The sequence below is a fragment of the Rhipicephalus sanguineus genome, chromosome 9 (assembly GCF_013339695.2).
Source record: "Rhipicephalus sanguineus isolate Rsan-2018 chromosome 9, BIME_Rsan_1.4, whole genome shotgun sequence".
NCBI classification, from domain to species: domain Eukaryota; kingdom Metazoa; phylum Arthropoda; class Arachnida; order Ixodida; family Ixodidae; genus Rhipicephalus; species Rhipicephalus sanguineus.
This window is the reverse complement of record NC_051184.2, coordinates 16,361,259-16,388,335: the sequence shown is the minus strand read 5'-3', so window position 1 is coordinate 16,388,335 and position 27,077 is coordinate 16,361,259. Positions and strand designations below refer to the sequence as shown.

The 27,077-nt window shown below is 47.8% G+C and overlaps 1 protein-coding gene across 2 annotated transcripts in view; it reads right to left on the bottom strand.

Annotated features, from left to right (window-relative positions):
* Nucleotides 1-27,077, bottom strand: part of LOC119404652 (uncharacterized) — a 240,603-nt gene that overhangs the window by 157,940 nt on the left and 55,586 nt on the right. For both annotated transcript variants that reach the window (XM_037671236.2, XM_037671237.2), the window contains exon 3: nt 24,372-24,603. In XM_037671236.2, the coding sequence (XP_037527164.1) occupies nt 24,372-24,603 (232 nt within the window). The remainder of the gene's footprint in view (nt 1-24,371; nt 24,604-27,077) is intronic.

Below are 27,077 nucleotides of genomic sequence, written 5' to 3'. Positions count from 1 at the left end.
GACGGAGCAGAGGAAAAGAGATGGAAGCAGCGGCTGACGAGCAAATGTGAAACGGCCCAAAAGAGCAGCCGACAAAAGCGTGTGCGTCAGCTGGCCGGCGCGAACTTCCGTCGGTCACTCTCGCTGCAGACAAATAGAGACAATGGCGAACAGGAAAAAGCGTGGCGAACGGCCGCGACGAAAAGGGTGTCAGGTGTCGGGGCGGCTCCTTGGAACAATGCGGTCTCAGGTGAGGAGGACACCTTTCACTGGTTTCACCTCTTTTCGGCGTGCACCGCGCTTCTATGGTTACGGCTTGCAGCTAAACGTTTCGACAGAATTGCCTGTTTAGTTGGGACAGTTGGTTAGGACTTTGACTCCAACCGAAAAATAATGTTTATTAGCCCGACGTTTCGGAAGGTTCCCTCTTCAGGGGTTTGTGCTTCGGATGTACGTGGTCGACAACATCTAAGGTAAACACATCATCAGTATTCAAGCCCGTAAAACTAAAACGTCTTTTCCGCTTCACGAGGAAAATGTCCGTTTTAAGACGTCTAATTATGGTTCCCATGAAGACAATAATAATTTTCCGAATTATGTATTAAACATTAGCTTCTATGAGGTCTTGAGTACTAATTAGATGTTCGCCTTAGGTGTGGACGACCCTGTACATCGAATTCCCCAAAGAAGGAACCTAATGTGTTCCGAAACGTCGGCCATAGTGTGCGGATAGAGTTTCCTTTCTCTTCTTTTCTACTTATCTTTGCTTCTGCAACGTCATCCTCGGAACAGAGTATACAGTCACCTGTTAGTATGGTTAACCTTCCTGCTTTGCTTTTCCTGTGTTCTCTCTCTCTTGCGTAAGTGAGACATCGTCATATCGTGAAGCAAAGTCGCTTCTCAGTTTTGTTGTGTGCCGAAGCGCTTTACACCACAACGTGGTGTAGAGTGCGGAGAGGCTCCAGCGTCATGTGGCGTCTCAAGTGGAAGATGGAGGCGACTGACGCGTGCTCTGAAGGTAAAACGTTGCCTCGTGAGGCGGCGCACATTACTCTGACGTCCTGAGAAAGGCCGGCTGTGCGAAACACGAGAACGAGGGATGCCACGCCACACGTGGTAGGGTGCTCACTTCCCGTTTCTTTAACCGGCAGCCAGACAAACAGAGGACCTCCGAGGCGTCGAAGACCGCGTTTCGCAGGGGTGCGACTTCGATGCTTCCATCGACAGCCCATGCGAGGCCGGCCACGCGGACACCGGGATCTGAAGGCGGTGACGCTGATGTGCGGTAACTGCAGCGACGAAGCCCCGTGCACGCTTTTCCAGTGTCGTTGCTTGGAAAACGGCAGAGCGTTTTCTGTTGACTTCGTTCTGCGCAGCCGCCGCCGCAACTCCTGTGCTCTGTCGGGCTAACCGGCCGCCAGCGAAAGAGCCACTGCCTTCGCAGCTACCGAAAGTGCTATCACTTTGTTTTCGCTTGACCGCCAGTGGTTCTTGGAGAGGCGCTGCGACGAATACAAGGCTGGGTTCAAACGGGTGTTGAAGCCCGACTGTGACGCATCTGATCGCCAGAGAGAGAGAATAAACGTTTATTAACTATTCCTATTAGCAACTAAAGTGGGTGGGGCCCTTCGTCCAGTGCTCCACTGGCCCGATGGATAAACTGTAATGGCAAAACGGTCAAAGGCTCTTCGGCGCAAACGCTCAATACACTGTGCGTTGACCATTTCAGCGCTTCTCTGAATGCGGAAATTGCCTGGCCGCCCATATTTCGCGTATCGTCGGACAGCCTGCCCGCTGCCCTCCTCGGATCCTGAGTTCTGGCTCTTATTCTTTGGGTGCTCTGTTTTGGGAGATAGTTTTGTGCTACTGCATGCTACGGAGGCGTTTCTTGGGCCAATACACGTTTACTCGCCAGAAAATATGTCGCATAATAAGCCAGGATTGGGTAAGAGCCACGGAAGGGCAGAGTCATGGGCTACAAAGAACGACCGCGGGAGTCGGGACCACCACAAGAGGTTACGAGTATCACGGCATTACTGCATTTGCCCGGCTTCTTTTGATGAGTGATCGAATCGGGGCAGCTAGCCTTGCCATTCGAACCCCTGACTAAAGAGATGTAAAATCTTGAGACGCTTAAAGCGCGAACAGTCCGCCCCGACGACAGAGGGGGACCCGCGATCGAAGTCGGCAACATCTTCGAGGACCACCTCCGAGCCCCGACCCGAACCACCAGCCCGTAGGCCGGCGGCGACGCCAGGATGCGCCGACGGAGTTCGTGAGGGAAACCTTCCTGTAAACCTTCTGACGTACTCTCCGATGGCATAAGCCATTGCACGTTTGATTTGTAAAGCTTGTCATATTTAGTTCTGGCCGTGTATATAACAACAATATTTGTATAAAAAAACGGCAGGAAGTGGAAGATGGAAGATGCGATGAAAAAATCCGTAAACAGAGGATGGATGCTCGAGCCGACGTTTCGACAAGTGGACTTGTCTTCTTCAAGGCTGGAGCTGATTTTCTTAGCTATCGTGTGTATATGCTTCGTGCCCTCTCCACCACAAGAGAGAAGGGGTGGGGGAGGGGGGGAGAGGCCACCGTGTCGAACTGGGTGAGTCATAAGGAAGGCGGAAAAAAAGGAGAGAGGAAAAAAAAGCAACAAAAAGCGGAGGGGGAGGGGCGGGAGACGCGAGGGTATACGTTTCACTGAATGATTGTCAGTGGAAGCACGTGGCACTTTAACAATAGTAGGTTCGAAATTCCTAGACAAAGGACTTGACTCTCAATGGTTTTCGTTGTGTATGTACCATACCTAATAGATTCAAGAGCCCCCTTAGAAACGTTAATGCCTGCTGGCTGGAGTGTATTGAACTTGTGAATAAGGTATGACTCTGTATATTTTCTGTCTCTTGGGGACCGGAAGTTTGACTGAAGTATGTAAAGTTTGAGATCTTCGAAGTTGTGACCGGCTACATTAAAATGCTGTGCCACTGCTTTGGCTAACTTCTTCGCCGTGTGGTGGAGAGGGCACGAACCATACACACACGATAGCGAAGGAAATCAGTTCCAGCCTTGAAGAAGACAAGTCCACTTGTCGAAACGTCGGCTCGAGCACCCACCCCCTGTTTACAGATTTTTTCAACAATATTTGTAGTTACGCTAGAGTGTACTAGAACAGGGGAGTGCTCGGAACGGCCGCAGCACCAATATACAGAAAGTGAAGCCCAAAGAGGGGCAATCCGCGTTTGCGGCGCTGCGATAGGTAGTCTGCAATGTGTCGTCATTTAAGAGTTGCGCGCGGCTCCGCCAAAGTGGTGCAGGGGTAGAATACCCGCTTCCCGCTCAAAAGGCCCGGGTTCGAATCGCAGTTGTAGATGGCGGGCTTTTATTCTTATAGTGTGACCTTTTATAGCTGTATTGGTTTTCTTTCGTTTCTTAAAACTAGCTTCTGTTGCTACCTATTGCTACAAAAAGTAACGTAAAGTGTGAAATCTCCTTTCGAGTCACATATTCGCAAAAATCTCGGAGGCCATACCTTACGTTTTTGTTGAGTCCTGGGCGGTGGCGCTTCAAATAACTACGCTCCCTGTCAAATTTCTTCTACTTTACTTTGCATTTTGCGTTACTTTTTGTAGCAATACGTAGCAACTGAAGCTAGTTTTAGGGAAAAAAAATGAAAACCAATACAGCTGCAAAAGGTAACACTAAGAATAAGTACCCACTATCTACCGCTGCGATTCGAACCCGGACCTCTTGAGTGGGAAACGGGCATTCTACTCCTGCACCACTTCGGCGGAGCCGCGCGCAACTCTTAAACGATGACACATTGCAGACTAGCGGTCGCAGAGCGGATTGACCCTCTTTGTGCTTCACTTTTCGAAGCTCGTTCCGGTCACTCTCCTGTTCTAGTACACTCTGGTTACGCGATGCGTGTCGCGATTGTTTGATTCTAACGTTGTATTTTTGTGTAGTTTGTGCTACCTGCGGAGTGCCCCTGTGTATTGACACTATATATGGTTAGAATTAAATAAGATGCATTTGTGAATTAAGAAAGCTAGTTGCCTATTTTCCTTCCCGCCTTCAGCACGAATCCTTTTTTGAGTAGATTGTTGTTGAGATGCGTGGCCAAGTGGGGGTGAGTAGTTGGGGGGAGTGGTGGTGGGTGGCCAGTTCAGCCTGGAATCGCATAAGGGGCATAGTGACCTCCCCCCTTTCGGTGGTTGGTAGCGGGGACACCTCATTACCGGTAAGGTTATCGTTCTGTCGCGATATACATGGTAAACACATGAACGCTTTGTTTCGTTAGTTCGTTACAGAACAAAATAAGTTTTAATGCTACGGGGTTCACGCATGTTCCATATGCAAGCAGTCAAAAACAATGCATCATGCTTTTCTCTACTGCTGAGATGAGGTTTGTTGTATACATATTTATCATCCGTGGTATAGCTTACCACGTACGGTGTCGCATTACTAAGCTCGAGGGCGCGGGATCGATTCCTGGTCACGGCGGCCGGATTTCGACGGGGGCGAAAAGCAAAGAACACCTTTATGCTTAGATGCACGGTGAAGACCCCCAGGTGCTCGAAATTAATCCGGAGTGCCACATCACGGCGTGCTTCGTAATCATATCGTTATTTTGACACGTAAAACCCGATATATATTTTTTCTTCGCGGAAGCCTGCCGGCAGAGCCCTTCCTTGGCAGAGACGTCCTTCCCTCGCAGCCCCGGACGCTCAGCGATCGTCCGAAAGATCGCGCCAAGGGGCGTGGGAACTGTCCCTGCATGCACAGCGCATGCGCCAAGCATACAGTTACACAAACCGCGGCGGTTTCGCTTCGTTTTATCCATTTCTGCGCCGCACGATGAATCACAACTCCGCGCTGGCCCTTGAAGGTACATCCTTTGCGGGGCGAGTCTTCACGCTTTGCTTGCTTGGGACGCGAGACCTTGGACGCAAGGCGCACGTTTTTCGCATTATGCGCCCCGCAGTCCATTCGCGTCTGCTTCCTTCGACTTTCGCGCTGCTGTCCCTTGCCGAATGACTTTCACACAGGTCAGCACTTCCATATTTACAAGCTTCCATATTTCACGGCGTGAGACATCACATATCCTCACTGTCAATAACATCAACAAGAACATAATTTCTTTATTAATGCCATGAAAAAAAGAAACCTCTGTCAGCGTCAACGGGATTGGTAAAAAAAAAAGTGGGGATCGAGGCACGCGAGCTGCGCGCTCCCCCGTCGATCGTCTTTGCGAAAGAGTGGAACCGAGGCGATATATATATATATATATATATATATATATATATATATATATATATATATATATATATATATATATATATATATATATATATATATATATATATATATATATATATATATATATATATATATATATATTGTGTGTGTTCATGCTTCCATGCACTGTAGCAGTCAAGCAGTAGAAGTAGGTGGCTATTAACACGTGTTTGAACGCGAGTGAGCGCAAAGGAGCATTCACTCGGGCAGAGTTGTAGGAATGTGGAAATACCGCAACGTCAACTCTCTGGCGAAATTCGGATTCCTGGCACGTGAAACCGATTTCCCGCATTTATCACCAAATTGGAAAGAAACCTGGAAATATAGATCAAACTCTCTTCGTCCACCGGCGGTCAGTGCTACCCGCGTAGTCGAATGGTCACCGTCTACCAGTAAAACATCGTTAGGAAGGCATACATCATTATAATAGGGGGGAAAAGAGCACGGCACAAACTTTGCATAACATACACTGCTGAAACATGCAACGACAAGCCCAAAAAGAGGAGTTTTATAGATGATATTGAAGAGTGGCACAACGTTCGCGAGCGAGAGAAATGAAGGGATGAGCTGGACAGTTATGTTCATTCTGCAGAGGTTCTAAAAGGCATCCGAAATGTGCCCCAGTGGTGAAAATCCAAGAACGACGAGTGCCGACGCCCTCACAGCTCTCAAGGCAGATTTTGCGCGTCCCTGCGGCTCTATAGAGCAAGCAGTGAAAGAAACTTTGGCGCAGCAGGATTTGTGATGCTCCAGCGCATGGCGCGCTTAAAGCCGGAATTTATTGACAATATGCGTAGTTTCTTGCACAACAAATTGTTGTTTCCGCCGCGGTGGTATAGCGGTTACGGTGCTCGGCTGCTGACCCGAAGGTCACGGGTTCGATCCCGGCCGCGGCGGTCGCATTTCGATGAAGGCGAAATGGTAGGGGCCGTGTACTTAGATTTAGGTGCACATTAAAGAACACCAGATGGTCGAAATTTCCGGAGCCCTTCACTACGGCGTCTCTCATAATCATATCGTGGTATTGGGACGTAAAACCCCCGATATTATTATTATTGCACAACAATTTGTGAGGAAAACTACGGCACAAAAAACTTATAGACTGTAAATGATGATATATGAAAAGAATGGCATGACAAATAGCTGCCGTAGACACGTGCATCAGTGCACCTTCGGTGCATCTGACAATGAAAGAAATAGAGTTCCTTCAAAGCGGATACGTGTAAAAGCTGATCAAACACAACCCTTCCACGTTATCGTAGTTTGAAAACGCGCTCTTTCCCAGGAATTTGTTATCGGGTGTGTGACAATCTGCTGTGACGCGCCTGCGCATACGTTTTCGTGGTGAGATGCCTTTCGAAATAAACTCAATTGCAAGTTGAGCGTCTGTTCTGTGTGGTCTTGTCCTTCCTTCCAAGCCTTCGCTCTCCCAACCCAGAGATGTGACAAATAGCATTTTTTCTTTCTTTCGGCTGGTTCGGAAAGTACGCGGGTACACGCAGTTGCTCATAATTTTTATCTATATAGGTCAGTGTCTTTACAACAAAGGTAATTATTTCGGCTTTCTTTCTGTCTCTCCTGCTGTATCAAGGTGCTGCTATTCTCAAGACAGATGCTACAAATCCAAAGGGGTGCAGCATTGGGTTTTTTGGTACAGCGTGCATTAAATTTCAATAGAGAGCGTAATCAAAACACAAAGGGAAGAGAGCGTTCTGTTCTCTGTCTCCTTTGTTTTTATTGCGCTCCCTACTAAAACTGAACTCATGTTGTAAATCGCTTTCCTTGCTACAATATCTGCCGCAAAACGCTCATGACGATTCCCATGGTATTTGCAGAGAAAATACGTACAGTATGCCGCCGCCGAACAAACATTCATCGCACCCAATATGCATCCGCTCAACTCTTTCCACTCTGAGGCCCTTTTTATACGAGAAATTATAGTAGGTTAGATTATACTTGTTAGCCAAGCACGCGCCAACAAGACGTAGATATTTGCTACTTCAAACGCCTTGCTGTCGATTCCACGTTCGGGCAACACCACCTAGATTACTGGCTCGGGCCCCTGTCGGGCCCGATGTGCGGTCGGGCCGGGTAAGTGAAATATTTTCCCGGGTTCGTGCCGGGCCCCGAGTCTCGTTTTGAGTCACCGGGCCGGGTTTGGGCGGGTAAACTTGAACGAGTGTCGGGCCCGGGCCGAGAATCACGGTCCGTGCACGCAGTGCTCTAGTCCCGAGTTCTATTTTAGGACAGGGATCAGAATTTTTCATCCACTCATAAACTTGCTTTTAGGAGCGATAGAAAGAGCGGCTATTTTCTGTGTGCATGAACTGGCTCCCCTCGACGGAAAATTCAGCATCTTGCATGGGTGGAGAGCGCAGAGAAAACAATTATTCGCCAGAAATAATAATTCCGCGAGTTTCTTGGGAACGCGAAGTGCCGGTTCCTTGGAAGGCTTTTTTTTTTTCTTCTTCCTCGCCTTCGTGAGAAATAGAGCGAGATCTCAGGCACGCTTGCATCGCTTTTTTGCACCTCGCCAAGTGACCGACGTGCCTGCCAAGCATCCTCCAATAATGTGTGCTAGAGCACGCGGATAACAACAACGTCTGGTCCTGTATTCTCTGCCTCGTCTTTATTTGCTGTTCTTTGCGAGAAGCAACACAACAAATGTGTGTTGGTTAGGTGAGATTTTGAGAAACATACGACCATTTCGCGCGAGGCAGAAAAAGAACCCACAGAGGGTCCCTTATGCACTCGCCTGAGACGACTGGAAGGCAAAAGCCACGTTCTTTTTCTTCTCAGTCGATGCATTGTTCCTACACCACCAGCCTCCGAAAGCTTTCTGCACCTAACGTTGTTTTACACTGCCTCCAGGATCGGAGACACCTCAACTGGTTTCCCACTGCCTCCGTGATCGGCCCACCGTTGACCAAGGTACGATGTCACGTGATGACGTTACCATGTGACGTCACGCCACATGATGTTACTTTAACGGCATGATGACGTCATATGGTGGCGTCATCACAAGATGATTATTATTTTGCCCCTTGTGCATCACGCCGGTCAATTTTCGCGTTTGATGAGGCGTCTAAGGCTTCCGCCTTAAAAAAGCAGCATCTCGGATCCTATATATCTCGTGGCCTGAATGTGTGGCGTCCACAAGGTGCGATGTCCCTCCAATGAACCTATGAAACCACATCGGTTTCACTCCCAGAGCAGTCCGCACTGAAGAAGAGAACGCAGAGTGACATTAATTATGAATCGCACCAACCGCAAGACGGTTTCTTTCTCCTGCGTTCGAACACTCGCCGCAGGCGGATAAACACCGTACAGCGGACATCCGAAATCACGCTTACAATTCTGACGGAGCCGGCAAAGAAGACGTAAAAGAAAAAAAAGATTCTGTAAGTACAACAGATAATTTGGCAAGTTTCATCGTTATGAAACGGTGCTGACTCATGAACCAGCTGGGGTGCAGGAAAATCGCGCTGTTGTGCTTCGCCGAAAAATGCATCACGCGTGAGCAGCAATTGAACATGACAATTCCATGGTCGGAACAGATAAAATTCTTAAAAGAAGCTTAGGCCTGACTGGTTGTCGTTGTGTACCTACTATATCGGATAGATTCAGCAGCTCCCTTTGAAACTTTTATACCTATTTGCTGAAGCGTGTTAAATTTGTGAATCGAATACGACTCTTTATATTTTCTGCCTCTCTATCAGACATAGTAGGTACACAACAACCAGTCGGACCTAAGCCTCTTTTAAGAATTGTTAACCGTTCTGTCCATGAAATTATCATGCTCAATTGCTACTCACGTCACGTGTGATGTATTTTTTGGCGAAACACAATCTCTGACCCCCAGCTGACTCATGAATAGAGCGAGCGAGCGAGGAACTTTATTCGAAAAGGACCGGATTTCAGGCAAATGCCTATTTTATTCCTTGCACTCCTCTCGCGCCATTTTGATATACGAGCATAAATTAGAGGTTAAGTAGGGCTTTTATAGCGTTTTTATAGTGCCTATAAATACCTATTTTTGGCGTTCGTGCCTAAATGCTCACAAAGTCCTATAAATGCTTATTGGCAAAATTGGCGCTTATATGAACCCTATTTAGCCTCAAGTTTCGCCCTTGGATGCAGTTTGAGAACGTTATTCACGTTACCGCGCAACATTAACTGTTGGCAACTATGGGGTTCAACCTAGTCATGTCGTTCAACCAACTCCCGGAATCAACCGCTAGCAGCAGTGAAGTGGGACACGCCGGCGAGAATCCGCTGCCGCGCTGACATGGCGCGAGCGGTTGGCGAATGCGAAACGGCGGAAAGCCGTCAGCGGATAGGAGAGTTAAGATCAAAAAAATGAAAGAAAAATATGATGTGAACGTAGCTTTTGTTTTGATGTAATTTACTTTTTAAGGTGTTCACTGCGGTAGCGTAGCCAGAAATTTTTTTCGAGGGGTTGAACCATACTTTATGTATGTACGTGCATGCGCTTGTATGTGTGCGTGTATGTATACACATTCAGAACTGAAAATTTTCGGGGAGAAGAGGGGGGTTCAAGCACCCGAACTACACCCTCCCCCTCCCTACCACACACGCCCACACACCGCCTGTCTACCCTAGTGGTTCACTGCCAGGGGAGAAATTGACTCTATGCGATTCGACCCGGCCAATAGGGGGACCTTCTGGTCTGGTTTTGTGATCCTGCTCTGCCCTTCTCAGTCATGCCGAAAAGACCCCCAGAAGTGTGTTTATCCGACAGTGGACACGCGACTCACCGTGCAGAACACGGGAGAGACCGTGTTCTGTGAACCGCGTGAAACAAAGCACAATTGCACTGCCAAAGCACAATTGCAACTGTATGCGCCTTTGTGCCATCTTAACATTTGTGATTTCCTGTCGTAGACAGAGTTCGAGCACGTCTTCGTTTGAAATTATTTGCATGTATGTGAAAATTTATTGTGCCTATATTTACGATATTGGAGGCTAGAATGTTGTTTTCCCTGCCTATTTCTGGCGCCTAAAACGAGCTTTTTTAATGCCTAAAAATCTGGCCTCTACTCATGACTCTGCACGAAGCCCCCCCCCCCCCCCTTTCTACACTGTCGGCGCGAAGCCCGTATACAACCGATGGGTACGTATCTCCCCCTTGTTTGGAGAGAGAGAGAGATAATAAAATGACAAAAAGGCAGGGAGGTAAACCAGTATTATAGCATCCGGTTTGCTACCCTACCCTAAGGGGGGGGGAGGGGAAAGGGAAAGAAATATGGAAAGAAAAGCCCCATTTGACACGCCAACCTATCACAATAGCCCCCTCTTGTCCTCCACCCTCCTTTTTTTTCTTTCTTGCACTTGCTCTTTTCTCCTCCTCCCCTTTTGTGGCTGGAGGAGAGTGAGCAAAGCGTACACATGCACGAACCCGAGGAAAGCAGTGTCTATCTTGATGGAGGCTACATCAATCCCTGTTCAACGATTTCTCATCGCTTCAGGCATCCATCTTCCTCTCAACTTCTGTCTTGTTCGCACGAACCGGTTCGGTAAAGCGGTTGGACTTAAATGGCGGTGGTGGTGACTGCTGAGGAAGAAAAGACGCTTATTTCTGCAGCCCAATAGGAACTTGAATGTAGCTGACTCAGAAGACCGGAGTCTGTTCAACACCTCTTTCCCCGCGACTCGCTTCTTGACGTCACTCCAGAAGGTGCTCGCAAGCGCTTGTGTGTCACCATGGGCAAGCCACAAAAGAAAAGAAAGACACTCTCTGGGCAGAACGAGATACTATTATCCCTCGAAGGAAAAAGGTAAACTTATGCGACTGTCAACTGCCGAGGTTTCCGAGACACTTTCCTGCTCTCTTCTTGCATTTTCTTCGGCGTCTACATTATCGTCCCTTAGAGGAAACTTGCTTGCGTGGGTGCGTAGTGCACTCAGGCGGTTTTGTGCTTATTTACGTCAGCTACGGTATGCTCAATGCGGCAAACGCGCGAGACTTTCACCTTCAATTATGTTTGTGCCACTTACAAGTGGTCTATTTTGAGAAAGACACAGAAAAGCGAGTGTGAAACCTCCGCGGTAATAACACCTCATAACTATTCGTTCTTCGCCTACACAGAATCATCCGCCAGGAAGGCCTCCGTGGTGTTTTACTTGAGGAAAGCCGGGTACTAGTAAAATAAAAGGAAAAAGAAGAACAGTTCACAGGGTTTGTTACGCATACGCCTAAGACAGAGGCGTAGCCAGAAATTTTTTTCGGGGGGGGGGGGGGGGGGGGGGTTCAACCATACTTTATGAGTGTTCGTGCGTGCGTATGTATGTGCGCGTGTATATATACGCAAGCAAAATTGAAAAATTTCGGGGGGGGGGGGTTTGAACCCCCCCAACCCCCCCCTTGGCTACGCCCCTGGCCTAAGACGAATGCAAGGCGCAAGCCCTCTTCTTTTCAGTCGATCTATTGATCCTCCCCCGCACCCCTCCGAAAGCCTTCTGCACCTAACGTGGTTTTGCACTGCCTGCAGGATCGAAGGCGTTGCAAGCTTTCTGCACTTCGCCTGATTTTGCACTGCCTCCGTGATCGGCCCACCTCTGACCGAGGGACAATGTCACGTGATGGCGTCATCATGTGATGTCACGTTATGTGAAGTCATAGTGCCGTAATATTGTGACGTCATTACATGATGATTTTTTGCATCACTCGTGTTGACGCCGACTGTCAATTTTCGCGTTTGATGAGGCATCTAAGCGCTTTCGCCTGAGTAATTATCGCCGTTTTACAGCAGCATTCGTAGACCCACCAATGGCGCCGGTACTCTGTTCTGGTGTTCGAACACAGTGACATCCTGCTAATCCGGTGTGCTGAGGTGTTCTTAAGAGATGGATTGCCACACCGGCTCTTTTTATGTGGGCGACGTAGACATGCTGTGAGCAAAGATTCTGGGTAGCTGTGCCTGGCGAAGGCAAGTCACTTCGTCGGAACAAGCGACATTCCAATTTCTCATCAGTTAAACGTTCCTCTAAACTCTTGTTTAGTTTGTATTAAAGCATACCGCGATACCAGGTTCTCGTCAAACAAGACGTAATTAATCGATGGGCGAGTGTTTATTCTTGTCTTAGCATAGTATATAGAATGCAGGCCATAAACTAAATTACCGTGCTGTAAAGAGGCAGCATGCACGAGAATCACTGCACGGAAGCATATGAAATGTAAGCTCGTTCCACGACAGTCTTCCGCTAATCGGCATACGTTTTTCTCATTCTTTTCACCAACAGCAAGGACTAATTATCCATTCAGAAATTTTAGTCCGATATGTTCACTACACAGAGGTACTCATTACAGGTCAATGATCCGGTCGCTCAACACTGAAATTAAATAAATAAATAAATATATATATATATATATATATATATATATATATATATACGCACAACAGGAGATATGCTCACAAGGGCCGTCGGGTCCGTGCGAACCCGGGTCATAATGACAGTTTAATTGCCGTAGGTTTCCGAGACGCCAGTAAGAACTGCTGTGTGGAGTGTACTGTGCGTACCACTTGGACCACTGATTTTTTTTTTTCCATTTCTGTGAGCAGCAAGCATACGAGGCATCGTAGCTCGCACGGGAGTTATGCATGTTTTAGTTAAGGAGCCCGCAAATGAGCGGGAGTACTAAAGCCTATTCAATAGGCCACTGGCACGGAAGAAGTTCATGTGCACGTAAAAGAGCCATTTTAATTGCGGGCTCCTTAACATATTTTTTAGGGGCGAAGCTCCTTAAGGCGGCACCCGTTCGTCCCTCGTAGTCGTAGTCGTAGTAGTCGTAGTGCGTAACCAGTCTTACGCTTTGACCTCCAAGGTGGTGCCGGTGGGAGATTTTTCCTCTGCGTTGTTGAACAATAAAAAATTCGCAGCGTTAGCTAAAAGCCGACTTCTGTCTCTCATTCCCATTAGCAGCCATTCTTTACCTCCAAGGTAGTGCCTGATGAGATTTCTCCTGTGCGTGATTAAACAATAAAAATTTTGTTCAAAACGCCGTTGATTGATGAAATAAACCAACGAAAGACGCCAGATGTTTTGTAAAAGCAAAACGAAAGAACGCCAGATGTTTCTAAAGCAAAACGAAAAGACGCCAGATGTTTTCTGAAGCAATGGTTTTATAAACAATGAAAATTCACAGCGTACATGTAAAATTAAAGTGAGCTGCAAGTCGTCGTAACTCATCGAACCTTTAGTATAAACGCGCTCGATCTCACGTCGGTGATGATGTACTGGGCAGAATTCACGGAAGATTCACGGTTTACCGATGAACCTCCGCAGCTTCGCCCACTCATCATCATTCACTCCGTGGATATGCTGTGATTTTTTCTTTATCGCGCGTCTGCTCTTCTCTCCGCTTTCCTTTCCATCTTTCTTTCCCCTTAGTGTAGGGTAGCAAACCGGATGCTACAATTCTGGTTGACCTCCCTGCCTTTCTCTCGTTTTATTCTCTCTCTCTCTTACGTGCACATACGAACTAGCTTGTTAGCTGAATGGAAGTGCATTACGTCTGTGCAACTCAAACGCATAGGGTCGTGAGAGCCAGGGAATTAGCGGGAGGTTTACTTCGCGCCCATTCGACGCCAGCACAGCAGCGACGTCTCCTGTGCGTGTCCGAGCTTCACGCTAATGCTCTTCGCAGATTTGCTGCGGTATCATGATTCACATGGTATGCGGGTCATGATAGTCTTCATGACCTGCCATTGATGTTCCTTATACGCTCATGTTATGCTATGCAAAGTTTGGTATATATCAAGTGAACGAAACGGCTACGACAGCAAACAAAGACGCAGGCCAGATTACGATTTACGTGACATGCGCATGCCCTGGCGTCTCTCATGCGTTCGTCTTTATTTAGCATTAATGAAGATGGCGAAACCGTGCTGGTTGTCTACGAGCAAATTAATTCGAGTCAGATGCACCGTAGTGCGTGCGAACACGTTCAAGCAGTTTGCAAATTATATATATATATATATATATATATATATATATATATATATGTGTGTGTGTGTGTGTGTGTGTGTGTGTGTGTGTGTGTGTGTGTGTGTGTGTGTGTGTGTGTGTGTGTGTGTGTGTGTGTGTGTGCAGGCACGTAGCCAGGATTTTTTTTCGGGGGGGGCCCAAGGCCTAATTGTTCGAAAGAAAGCCTTTCCATGGCAAAAAGTGTGTGTGTGTGTGTGTGTGTGTGTGTGTGTGTGTGTGTGTGTGTGTGTGTGTGTGTGTGTGTGTGTGTGTGTGTGTGTGTGTGTGTGTGTGTGTGTGTGTGTGTGTGTGTGTGTGTGTGTGTGTGTGTGTGTGTGTGAAGTAGATCCTCCGTGAGTGACAGTAACAACGGAAGTGCTTATTTCGACAGTTTCGGCCAGCGTCTGGCCTTCATCAGGAATAAGGGCACATGTTGGCTGCGCTCACATTTATAGAATTTTGCGTGATTAAGGCCAGACTCTGGCCGCAACTGTCGAAATAAACACTTCCGTTGTTACTGTTACTCACGGAGGATCTACTTCGCTATATATATATATATATATATATATATATATATATATATATATATATATATATATATATATATATATATATATATATATATATATATATATATATATATATATATTCCTGATGAAGGCCAGACTCTGGCTGAAACGTCGAAATAAACAACGTTGTGACTTCTCACGGAGGATCTACTTGACTACTTGCAACGCTACGGCCACTCCACCACGATGCCTGCCTATTATATATATATATATATATATATATATATATATATATATATATATATATATATATATATATATATATATATATATATATATATATATATATATATATATACATATATATATATATATATATATATATATAGAGAGAGAGAGAGAGAGAGAGAGAGGGGGGAGAGATAGAGGGGGGGAGAGAGCGAGATAGGGGGGGGGAATTGAGGGACAGAAACGATGTCAGAGATGACAATCCATTAATTGAGTACCAAGGACGCGCACTACCTCATACCACGTTGCACAGCTCTTTGCTTGTTTTCTTTTGAGCCAAATTATTTCCACGTAACGCTTTTCTTCTTTGCTTCTTTGAAGTCGACCCATCGACAACAGATCCAGAAACGATTCGAGTCGAGTCAATGTCGATCATGCATGGTGCAGCTCGTAGCCTGAAGTCACGTATGTTTATTTTTTCCTCTTTATTCCTTTTCAATTGATTCTCTTTTTTTATCGTTTATATACGGGACGTGATCATTTAAATTTCTTTTATGAACAACGCAGTCTAATTCTCTTTATTTTGCTATTTAATGTATGGCCTCAAAGAGGTGACCGATAAGAGCGCATGTGTAAATCAATACTGCTGCCAAAGACACACTTGCAGCATCGCATTATGTGAAACGAATAACCAACCATCCTCTTGAGCGATGTTCAAATTCAGCGAATCATACCGGTAGCGTACAGCAGTACACTGTAACCAGTCATGCGACATCGATCGCGCAGATGAATCGTGTCGTAGAATTCAGCGGGCGCGTCAAGCAAGCGAGTGAGTGAATGGCGCTATAACCAAAGCTCTTGCGTCAGATGTAGGTCAACCTCGCTGTCCGGTGAGAGCCGCTTATTATGTAACGGGAATCTGCCGGGCTCGAAGAAGCGTTGCCGAAAAAGTAAGCAGAAGGAAAAACGTGGCGAAGGGAATGTTTAACAACTCGAACACACGCCTCCGTGGCGTCTCCAGCAGTCGGCCAGCGAAGAACGATGCCGCCGCCTACAGCCTACATGTGTGCGAGCGCCAACAAAGGCTGGGCGGTCAAGAACGAAGCCGCTCGCGAAGCCATTCATCAGCGAGTTCGCGGCCACGCGTTCAGAACGCCGCGCCGCTGCTGCGGCCCTACGGCAGGGCTGCGATTAATAGTGGTGCAGCAGGTCTACTGGCCCAGATATGACTCGATAATACGGTGCAGTAAGCTCTGCCAGCAGCCACACAATGCCAGGGCACTCCCTCCGAGATTCTAACGACGCGTGCGAAAGGACTGTCTTATAAATTGAAAAGAACATGGGTCGTGAGGATGGCGACAGCACCCCCGAAATAGTTCGCCCTTCACTCAACAAAGCGCGTGCATCGAAGTACTTCTTCTTCTTCTTTTTACTACGTACATCAACTGGATGCAGAAACGAAGAGCGGCCGCTGAAAACTTTCACCGAATACATGTCGTCTCCTATCGCGGTTTAAGTGGACGTGGCAGCGCCAGCCATCGACACAAAAATGGTTTGTCCGCTATAAGGTAGACGAAGTTTACTCCTTCGCCTACTCCAAAGTCTTCGAGAGCATCAATAATAAGATCATGATGTGCGCATCGTAAGCACGGCTTATATCAAAGAAAATAAAATAGCGCCCACTTATAACCAACCTTGTAACGGTAAACGTTGAATGCCGTGCCACCTTAAAGATTTGGCACGGCGACGTTTTTGTGCGGGAGCTAGTTTAACCTCATCAATGTGCATTTAGTTAACTTGACTGACCTAAAAGAACAAAGTATGTGTGATCAGTTGCATGGTTTTAAAATATTTACTGTGCGGTTTTACTTTCAATTCCAAGTCTCTGGATCATAGTTGTATTTAACGACGGAGTGGAGGGTGGGGGGAGGGGAAGGTGCTTGTTGGCTCCATCAACTTTCCATGGCTCCGGAGAACCACTAGTGTCTCCATCTTTGCTCATCAACTCTGTCTACCCTCGTCACGTTAAACATGCGGTGCCGTGCAGCAATCGTGGCGTTACTCGCTAGCGGCCTATTACAGCGGTAAATCCGCCAGGCAGGCTCGGCACGTACCCTTGAGTGCCCTCCTGTTCATACGTCTAGTTCACGTTGTTTTCTGAAGCACGCACAGGATTTCGCAGAGCATCGTCGATGCAAGGTTACGGAGCTGAAACCTATCACACCGCGGCAAATAATGGAATGTCGAGCATTTAGCACTTTCTATGACTTGGAGAAGTATTTTGGTCTAAATATCCATTTCAGTACAGCGCATGACTTCATCCAATGAAGGCGACCCGTGACTTGCGTCCGCACTTCCGATCTTTCCCTACACCAGCAGACGGGTTGACCCTCCTCCGGACAGCCATCTTGGATCGCTCCATGCGCCACCTCTAATTCGTGGGCACTGGCGCAGCCAGGGGCGTGGGAGGGTTGTTCAAGCCCTCGCCGAAATTTTTAAGTTGTGCACGTATATTATTGCACATATATATATATATATATATATATATATATATATATATATATATATATATATATATATATATATATATATATATATGCATACGCATACATACAAACGCACGCACGCACGTACATAGAGTACGGCTGACAACCCCCCACCCCAAACCCGAAAAAAAAATTTCTGACTACGCTACCGTTCGTGGGCATTACGATTAGAACCTCTAAACGACTTATATTATAAGCGTGCGCAGGATTCCCCATTAGGGCGTGTGTGGGGGGCGGGCAGAGCGGGGGCGGCAAGTTTCATCATAGCCCCCACCCCCTCTAAGAAAACAGCAAAATTATGGCTTTCTGCGAGTAAAGATAGGGAGTAAACACTTCTTGGAATTCAATATAAGGAGCCTTCGGCCGCCATTGTCTTCAAAAACCGGCGTGGTCATAACCCTGCTCCTTAAACAACGGGACAGCTCCGAATGGGTAACGATATGGGCAGACTTCGCGCCCGCCATTAAGTGCCGAGGGGAGCACAGGAGGGGCAGCCGCCCTCCTGCCCCGTGCACACGCCTATGCAAAGTGAAACTTGTGCGGACTTAACCAAGTGTGCCGCACAGGTTCGAAGTTAAAACATTAAATGTGGCTTCATGATGGTCTGTGCCCAGCTATAACAGAATGAACGTCGCTTAAGTTTCAAAGTCAAACATACTCTTTTGGATGCATGAGCAGCCACGTCATGGCTCAAGTACGTTACATTGCACCAGGCAGTAGCATAGCCAGAAAATTTTTTCGAGGGCGGGTGGGGAAGGGGGGGGGGGGGTCAACTACACTTAATTTTACAGCGAAAGCTGTTACGAGATCATTTCACCGGCCGTTTTTGGCGCCGTAGTTGTCCGCCGCCGCCGCCGCCGCCGCCGCCGCCGGTGTCCGTAACCACTATCGCTCGAAATAAGAAAAAAAAAACGAATTAAGAAAAAAACTCCAGGATGGAACGAGGTTCGAACCTGCGCCCTCTGCGTGGGAGCCCAGTATTCAACCTCTGAGTCATGCCGGTGCGTGAAACTGCTTCGCAAAAAGGTTCTATACAGGCTTCATGTCGGGAAGGAACCACATTAGCATATGCAATATAGCGTGGTAGAAGAGTAAAATAAAAACCAAGCGTCGCACAACGCGAATTCCGTAACCAGGCGTCACGCAATGCGAATTGCGCAACGAGTAGGTTGTTGAATGCTTCCAACCCATTACAAAGGGTTCTGCCATAATTCTTCGTCGTCATCAGGCACAGCATCAACAAAGTGCGCATAATGTCTTACATGCGTTTAGCAGGTACCACGGCTCTCCGTAGAATGACGAAAAATGGCACAGTGTCTGCTGCCCTACTTCTTAAAAATTACAATGATTTATAGCGTCGTGGGTTCCTCGCAAGTGCACTGGTATTGGTTGCCAAGGAAGCACATAAGCGCATGATCCATTTCCTCGGGGTCTCAGTAAAATTACGATGATTTATAGCGTAGTGGGTTCCTCGCAAGTGCACTGGTATTGGTTGCCAAGGAAGCACATAAGCGCATGATCCATTTCCTCGGGGTCTCAGTAAAATTACAATGATTTAGAGCGTAGTGCGTTCCTCGCAAGTGCACTTGAATTGGCTGCCAAGGAAGCCCATAAGCGCATGATCCATTTCCTCGGGTTCTCAGTAAAATTACAATGATTTATAGCGTAGTGGGTTCCTCGCAAGTGCACTTGTATTGGTTGCCAAGGAAGCCCATAAGCGCATGATCCATTTCCTCGGGGTCTCAGTAAAGTTCTTCGCCCCCCCCCCCCCCGCCTCTCTCCCACGTCAACGTATGTTATACAGCATGACGGGAGAGGGAAATAGCGACCGGACGTCACCCAATGCAAATTACATAACTGGTGGGCCGTTTAAAGCTTCCAACCCATTACAAAGGGCTGAGCCATATGTCATCAGCCGTCGCGTCAACAAAGTGCACATAATGCCTTACAGACGTGTAGCTGGTGCCTCGCTTTTCCGCAGAATGACGAATAATGGCTTAGTAGGTGCTTCCCAACTTCACAAAAATTGTGATTTATGGCGTAGTGGTTACCTTTCTAGTGTACTTGTATTGTAGCCTCAAGAGAGCTTACAATGGGCTCTAGAAACCCCGCTCTTCCAGCTTTCGCTGTGACTGTGCTGCGGTTTCAGCGCAGGCCTGGCGTTTTTTTTTTTTGTTTGTGCGTGCGTTTGTATGTGTGCGCGTATATACACACGCAAAATCCAAAAATTTCGCGGGGGGGGGGGGGGTTCAGAACACCCCACCCCCCCACCCTGGCTACGCCCCTGTCGCGCCGTACACAAATGATCGCTTCGTACACAAATGATCTCCCCATACATTGACTTGGTAGGGAGGGGAGGGGGCGCTGCGATGAACCTTCGCCCCCCTGATGAGGAACCCTGCGCACGCCTATGGGTGGGAAGTAAACAGCTCATTGAATGCAACATCATGGTCCCTCGGCCGTAATTATCGTTAAAAAACATACATGGCCATAACCCTGCACATTAAAGAATGACGTGAAAGGTCCAAGTGGGTAAAAGAATGGGGCAGAATTGGTGCCCCCTTTAGATGATATGGAGGGTGGGGGCGGGTGGGCGCCCCCCCCTCCCCCTTGCTGCCCCCTAAATCTTACGTTCAATGGTTTGCGCCCACAGACCGTCAACTCTGAAGAGAGGCCGTACACTGGCACCATCTAGCACCACTGCTGAGAACCTGCTTGCCATTGAGGTCACTACGCGGCGGGGAAACGGCGCCACCTGGGAACGCTACCGCCAGCTTTCAGAATGGGCGCGATTTCCAAAGTCCTGACTGCGTGCACAGGAAACCGCAGAGGAATTTCAGCGCTACACGAGTGATGTTTCAATTTTAGTATAGTGGCACAACAGCGCAGGTCATCGACGGAACTTGTGCAACGGCGCTGTGTCTGATACTGTACTGAGACATTCCATTAATTACACGCCTAACTCTCTTGCCAATAGGTATCGAATGGCAGCACTTTCAATGCATTGTGCGGTAGCGCACAAAACACGGAGAGCACACACTCGAAAGACGATACAGGCGCTATACACAAGGCTACTGCACAATGCATTCATACCAAATATAGTCAGGCTTTCCTTGCAGCAGTACTTTCAAGCGGGTTGGCTTATTTTCCGAACGTGCATATTGACACGTTGCCAAAATTAATTAATTACGAGTTTTAACGCACCAAAATCGTAATGTCATTTATGATGGATGCCGAAGTGTAGGGGCCTACCCGTTACACGGGTCGGTGTACGAACATATTGATTTTCGCCCCTACTTTAACCACTGCGGTGAGCCATGCAGTGATTACGGTGCTCCGCTTGTGATCCGAAAGTCGCGGCTGTGATTCCGACCGCGGCGGTCGCATTTTGATGGAGGCCAATGGCTAGAGGCCCGTGTACTGTGCGATGCCAGTGCACGTTAAAGAACCTCAGGGGCCAGAAAGAAGTTTTACGGAGCCCTCTATCACGGCGTCTTTTATAGCCTCAGTCGCTTTGGGACTATCAACGCCATAACAAATGAACGAAACAATTTCCTCCCCTACGGTAGGCGTGCGCACGTCTTGAGACGGGGTGCGCCCCCTCCGCGATCATGTGGAGGGGGCGCCAATTCTGCCCCGCACCTTTATTAAGTCGGACCTTAAACGCCATTTTTAATGCGCATGCTTTTTGATGATAATGGCGAACGATGACCCCTGATGTTACTTGACTAAAACGCGTTCTTTGGCTAGTTGGTGCATGGTCTGACAAAAATTTGGAGGCACAAAGGAGCCAATCCTGTCATTTCTTGTCCTCGTTCCTTTGTGCCTCCAAATTTTTGTTAGACCCCGATGTTACATTTCAGGCACTGCTTTCTTCACCCCTTTACCCCGTAAAAGCCGCGGGCCGATGAGAGGCCTTTGTGGAAAGCACGTCATCACTTCGTTTTCATTTTTGCATCCATTGCAAAGCTTTCTTTCATTGGGTCTCGACCATCGGAAGGTAGCCAGCAGGGGGGGGGGGGGGGGGGGGGGGGCTGGCACACACAAACGCCGGATGCTCTCATCCAGTTCACGTGTGTATATTTTTATTGGTGTTTTTATTTCTTTTTTTAAATGCGAAGCATTTCTTAGCGAACCTCAGGCACTTTGGGCGTTTCTATCTACGTATCTATCTATCTATCTATCTATCTAGCCGCCTACGTCTGGGCGCTCTCCTGGTCGTCTCCATAACTTCTAATGTACCAAAATTGGCATAGCAGGGGAACAGTGTATGACGAACACGATTCACTGGTCATGGCATGAATAACGCAAAATACCTGTCGCGTACGTCATGAAACCCTTTCTCTCAGTCACGTGTGGCACATACCCGCATACCAGAGTTTATGTTATGCGGGTATGGGCCACAGGTGATACTAAGTCTCAACCAACACAGTAAGCGCGAACACACACATTGACAAGCAAGGAAAGTAACAATATTACAATTGTTGGGGTTTTATGTCCCAAAACCACGATATGATTATGAAAGAAGCCGTTGCAAAGGGCTCCGGAATTTTGACAATCTGGTATTCTTTAACGTGCACCGAGATCGCACAGTACACGGGCATCTAGCATTTTGCATCTATCGAAATGCGACCGCCGCGGCCGGGATCGAACCCGCGACCTTCGGGTCAGCAGCCGAGCGCCGTAACCGCTACACCACCGCGGCGGACACAAGGAAAGTGAGGAAGCTGAAGACAGACCACCCTTCGAAGACGCTCAACTACCATGCACTCATTCACGTGGTCCGCAACGTGGACCACGTCGATTACGCAAAAACCGGGGTCAATGCTTCCTACAATAAATCTTCCGAGCGAAAAAGGCCTCTCATCATTACCGGTGACTTCAACATTAATTTATCAAGACCCGACAACGCCTGGTCCTTATACTGCGTGAAAGACTGCTTCAATGTAGACAGGGCATCAACATCGCTGCCACGTGCAGGACAGGAGGCGTCACATATCATTTCATCGTAAGAGGCATCCAGGATTTCCACCAGCTGTGCTATACCTCGCACTTCACTACACTTAGACCCCTCGTAGCCGTGATCACGAACGGATCCGATTAACAAGTCCGGCTTAGCTGCTGGTGCTCACTGATCACGGTGATGATGACCTTGTTCAAGAACTGTCAAGGACCCCTTCTACACATACACACAGGTTCGTGAAACGCGCGTGCATTCTCCGTCATAACGGACAAGTATAAGCACAACTGTAACGCAACTGTCATAACTGCATCTGTGATTGTAACGTACGTGCAGTGCGTCTGCGCGTGCCACTCGGCTTTGCGTATATCCAGAGGAACTTTCCTGAATGAAACTTAGTTGCGAGTAACGCCTGTCCTGTGCATTTGTGTTTCTTCTTTGTGCGGTTCGGATTCGCGCTATCCAGTATTGAAGAATATAAGCACTACATATCAGCTTACCGCGTCTGGTGTTGATAACATCCATATTGCTCTTGGCATCGTTACGCAACTGTAAACAACTGGTTATATAATACATATGCGACTCTTCAGCATATATGAGTGTGTTTATACCACTTCCACATTTCTCTAGCGTCATTCCGTAAACTTTCGGTCAACATGAAAAATTATGCCACAGTCGCCATTCCGCGCATGCTTCGCATAACATCGGTACGCGGGATCTGCCGAATTTTTTAGTGTGTCAAAACAGTGCGCTGCAATGAGTACAGCGCCGGGAATTCCTGCCTCGAAATGAGCGTAGCTTGCCGCGCACCTCTCGAACAATCATAGCACTGCCAAGATAGGGTCGAATATAGATAGGGTTATATATAACTATATGCTAAAAAATTACGGCAGCTTCGCAGTAGCCAAGCCTGAAGGAATAGAAGAGCTGGGTGAGCTATCTTGTTTGCCTTTTATTTTCTCTTTCTTTATTTCTTTCTCTCTCTCCTGTATTTGTTTCTTGTACCTCTTGCTTTCCATTTATTTCTTTGTCTCTCTACGTTTTCTTTCTCTTTCTAACTTTATTTCTCTTCTATCTCTCTCTGCTTTTTCTCTCTATTTTGTTTCGCGTTATTTCCTCTTTCTTTCTTGCTCTCTGTTATTTCTATCTCTTTTTCGTGTCTATTTCTTTCTTTCCTTTTCTCTGTCTTTCTCTCTTTTCTATCTCTTTCTGCCTCTCTCTTTTCTTGTTTCTCGTTATTTCCTATTTCTTCCTCTTTCTTTATTGCTCTCTGTTTTTTCTATATTTTTTTCTGTGTCCGTTTCCTTCTTTGTTTTTCTCTATGCCTCTATCTTTTTATGTCTTTATTCCCTTTATTTCTCTCTATTTTCTCTTTCCATCTCTCTCCCTCTCTCTCTCTTTCACGTGTGTCACGTGCTCCACTTCGCCGAGCAGTGTTTTCGTTTCACGCTCGCACCTGCTGTGCTCGGTAGTGGGGCTTGCCCAATTCCTGTGGCGCACATTCACCTGTGGTTTTCTGCGGGCACTAAAGTCCGCACAGCGGCTTAAACAGCGCCGCAGCTGAAAATGGACTGTACATACACATGTAATGTATACATTATATGTACCGGAATACAGCATATATGTAATGCAAGCACAGCAAAATCTGGATGATCGCGATCTTCGCGCTGCTCGCCCCAGTGGTCACAACGAGGCTGGAACTGATAAGGTTTCGTTAGACCAACGAATGTTTAGCACTTAAAAGTTTCAGACTATATGATCCGCCCGACTCTTGGCCGATCCCCCTGAGTGGGTAGGTTCCAATCATCCCAGGAGCATCATCATCACCATCATTTGCTCGTATGGGATTGACTCGCTCACCCTCGGGCACCGGTGAGGTGGGCAGGGGCGGCGCGGGTGACGACGGCGGCGAGTCGTAGTGTCGTCCCATGGGCCAGCTGATCCTCTGGCAGCCCGGGTTGTTGCGTGGCGGCAGAGGAGGCGCCGGACCGGGCACCTCGGTGTCGTCGTACGCCACGTCCTCGTCCAGGGGCCTGTCGAATACGCTCAACCGCGATGACACCCAGCTGTCGATGGTCTTGCGGCGCACGGCCTGCATGCACATCGGATATGGCTCAGCACGATGCGTTTACGGTCTAGCTGCTGCGAATCCATAATAATAACTATTTAGAGCAGAACTCAAAAAAGACGAGAGGACGAGGCGCCACTCTCAGGTGACATCTTTTGTTAGTGGCACGAGCATCGAGTTCGCTATCTTCCAGACCACCCTGTCTAGCTCCGATGGCACTGCTAAAAATAAGGTACATATAAAAGGGGTGGAATGGGTTAAGCTAAGCGTTGTACACGCCAGAGTGGACATTAAGGTACGTCATAACTTAAAGGGGCCCTGCAACAGGCTTTTGAAGTAACCATCGAATGGCTTCGTTAAAGAAGTTTATTGCCTCACGAATCGACTGCACCCGTCAAGTACGAGCGGAGTTACCGAGATTTCTCGCACGCTGCAATTGCTTTCTCTCTTCTCTCGTCCCGATGGGCGCACTGGAAGCTAAGCAGGGAGGAATGGCACGGGGTAAAGAAGTTACGGCACGCGCGCGTCATGACCTTGAGCACTTTTCCTTTTTTTCTTTGAACGCGCGGCTTACTCTCAGTGTGATCGCGAGCGCGCACACGGCGGCCACGATAACTATGTAGCTCACGATGCTCAAATCAGCCAATGGTCGCGACTTTGGGTTTATGGCACGGTCATTTGTAGAAAGAAGAGGGAACGATTTCTAGCCGACTTTGAGAATTAATTGTAAATTCCAGGCCACGTGCTGCGCTATAATGATTGGCTCGCGTGTTCTCAGGAGCCTCGTATACCGATCGGCAGCGTTTTCTGACCATGCTGAAGAAGTGTTGCAGAGCCCCTTTAAGTGGAAGTTTGCGAATGAACATGCGTAATCTTAGTAGCGTTTGCTGTCGGGCTATAGATGGTACGTGGCTGAAGTTGTATTGATGGCGCAAATGCTCGGACAGGGAAGAAGAACAAAGGACGCGGACAAGAGCACTCGCAACTAAATTTTATTCTTCCAAAAGCTCTGCTTCACAAGCCTCGAGCATACGCACAAGACCAAAGAAAGTAAATTAACGTAATCTCTAGAATCACCACTTAATCAAATCTATCAACCAGAAAGCTATACTCATTTTAATAACTATAGCCACGGAAGGAACACTCATACAATGATCAACAAATTTCTGTATGTGCAGTATCAACGGAAAAAGATTGGCACAAGTGACCGGTTGCCGGAGCGGCAAGATTGCGACACGCGGCGCTGTTTTTCCCAAGCACGCTGTTATCGAGAGTGCCAAGCACATTCCATTTTCTAAAGCAGAGGACGCGGGGCCAAAGCACTCCAACAAAACTTTTTCGGGACAACTGCGATAAAGACACGGTTGCTCGCAACTCCAGCAAAAAAAGAAGAAAAAAGAAAGAAATGATGTGCACAGCCCCTTCTGCCGATATATATATATATATATATATATATATATATATATATATATATATATATATATATATATATATATATTGTGGGAATCGAGCGCGCCCTCCCCTTTGGCGCCTCGTTCCCCAGCTAGCGCGTGTGTTGGCCCCGCGCGGCTCGAGCGCCGGGGACCGCCGTTAATCGGCAGCGCCAGGCCTCTTTGTCTGGTGCGAGCCATGCGTCGGCTTCCCGGCGGGCGGGCACGCGTCCGGGCATGTCTCGACATGCTCACGCCACCAAGCTAGCTTACGTCACTGCGCAACGCCTGTCCTCATTGGCCGCCGGTGACAACCCCCTTCCCCCTTGAGCTCGCTTCTGTCTGGCGCGGGCCAGAGCCGTATATGTGGCGCGGGCTTGCCCGCGAGAGATGCTTCCAGGCTAGCACGAGAGGTTGACGCGCTGCTCTAGCAGGCGGCTTCTCGTTCGTGTGCTCGACTGCTGCCCTTTGTGTGATAGTCACAGCGCCGCTGGCAAGCGTACTCTATCGGTCTTGCGGAGTTCCCTTTACGGCCTGCAAGCCCGTGACTGTCGTAATGTGCTGCATCTTGGGTTAATAAACCCGTGTTGTTTGTTGACCTCCTGCCTCGAGTGCCTTTCCTGCGCCGTGCCGGAGAATCGACGAACCCGGCCGTAGCGTCTTTGTTCGCTGCGGCAGTGGAGAACGTCGCGTCCTTCGCCGGTCGCCTCGTAGGGTAAGCTTTGTGCTAAACCTATCTCCACAATATATATATATATATATATAACGGCAAAAATTTGCTATGCAAACTAAATACAACGCTGTCAAAGCTATTCTTTGATATGTTTTACATGTCGGCTAGGGGAAGTTTCTGGCCACAATCAATTAAAAAATATGCAGCGGATTTCACCATTATTAGCATGATAACTTTGGATTTGGCTCATTTCGAATTGAGACATGGAATTCAATGCCGTATTCTTGAAAAAACTTTATTGAAATTCGGGCAGTGGCCCATTCTTGCTTTGTCGGCGTCGACATTGCTCCTGTTCACGATGTCGTCGACGTCTCGGGACCGATCTCTCGCCGATC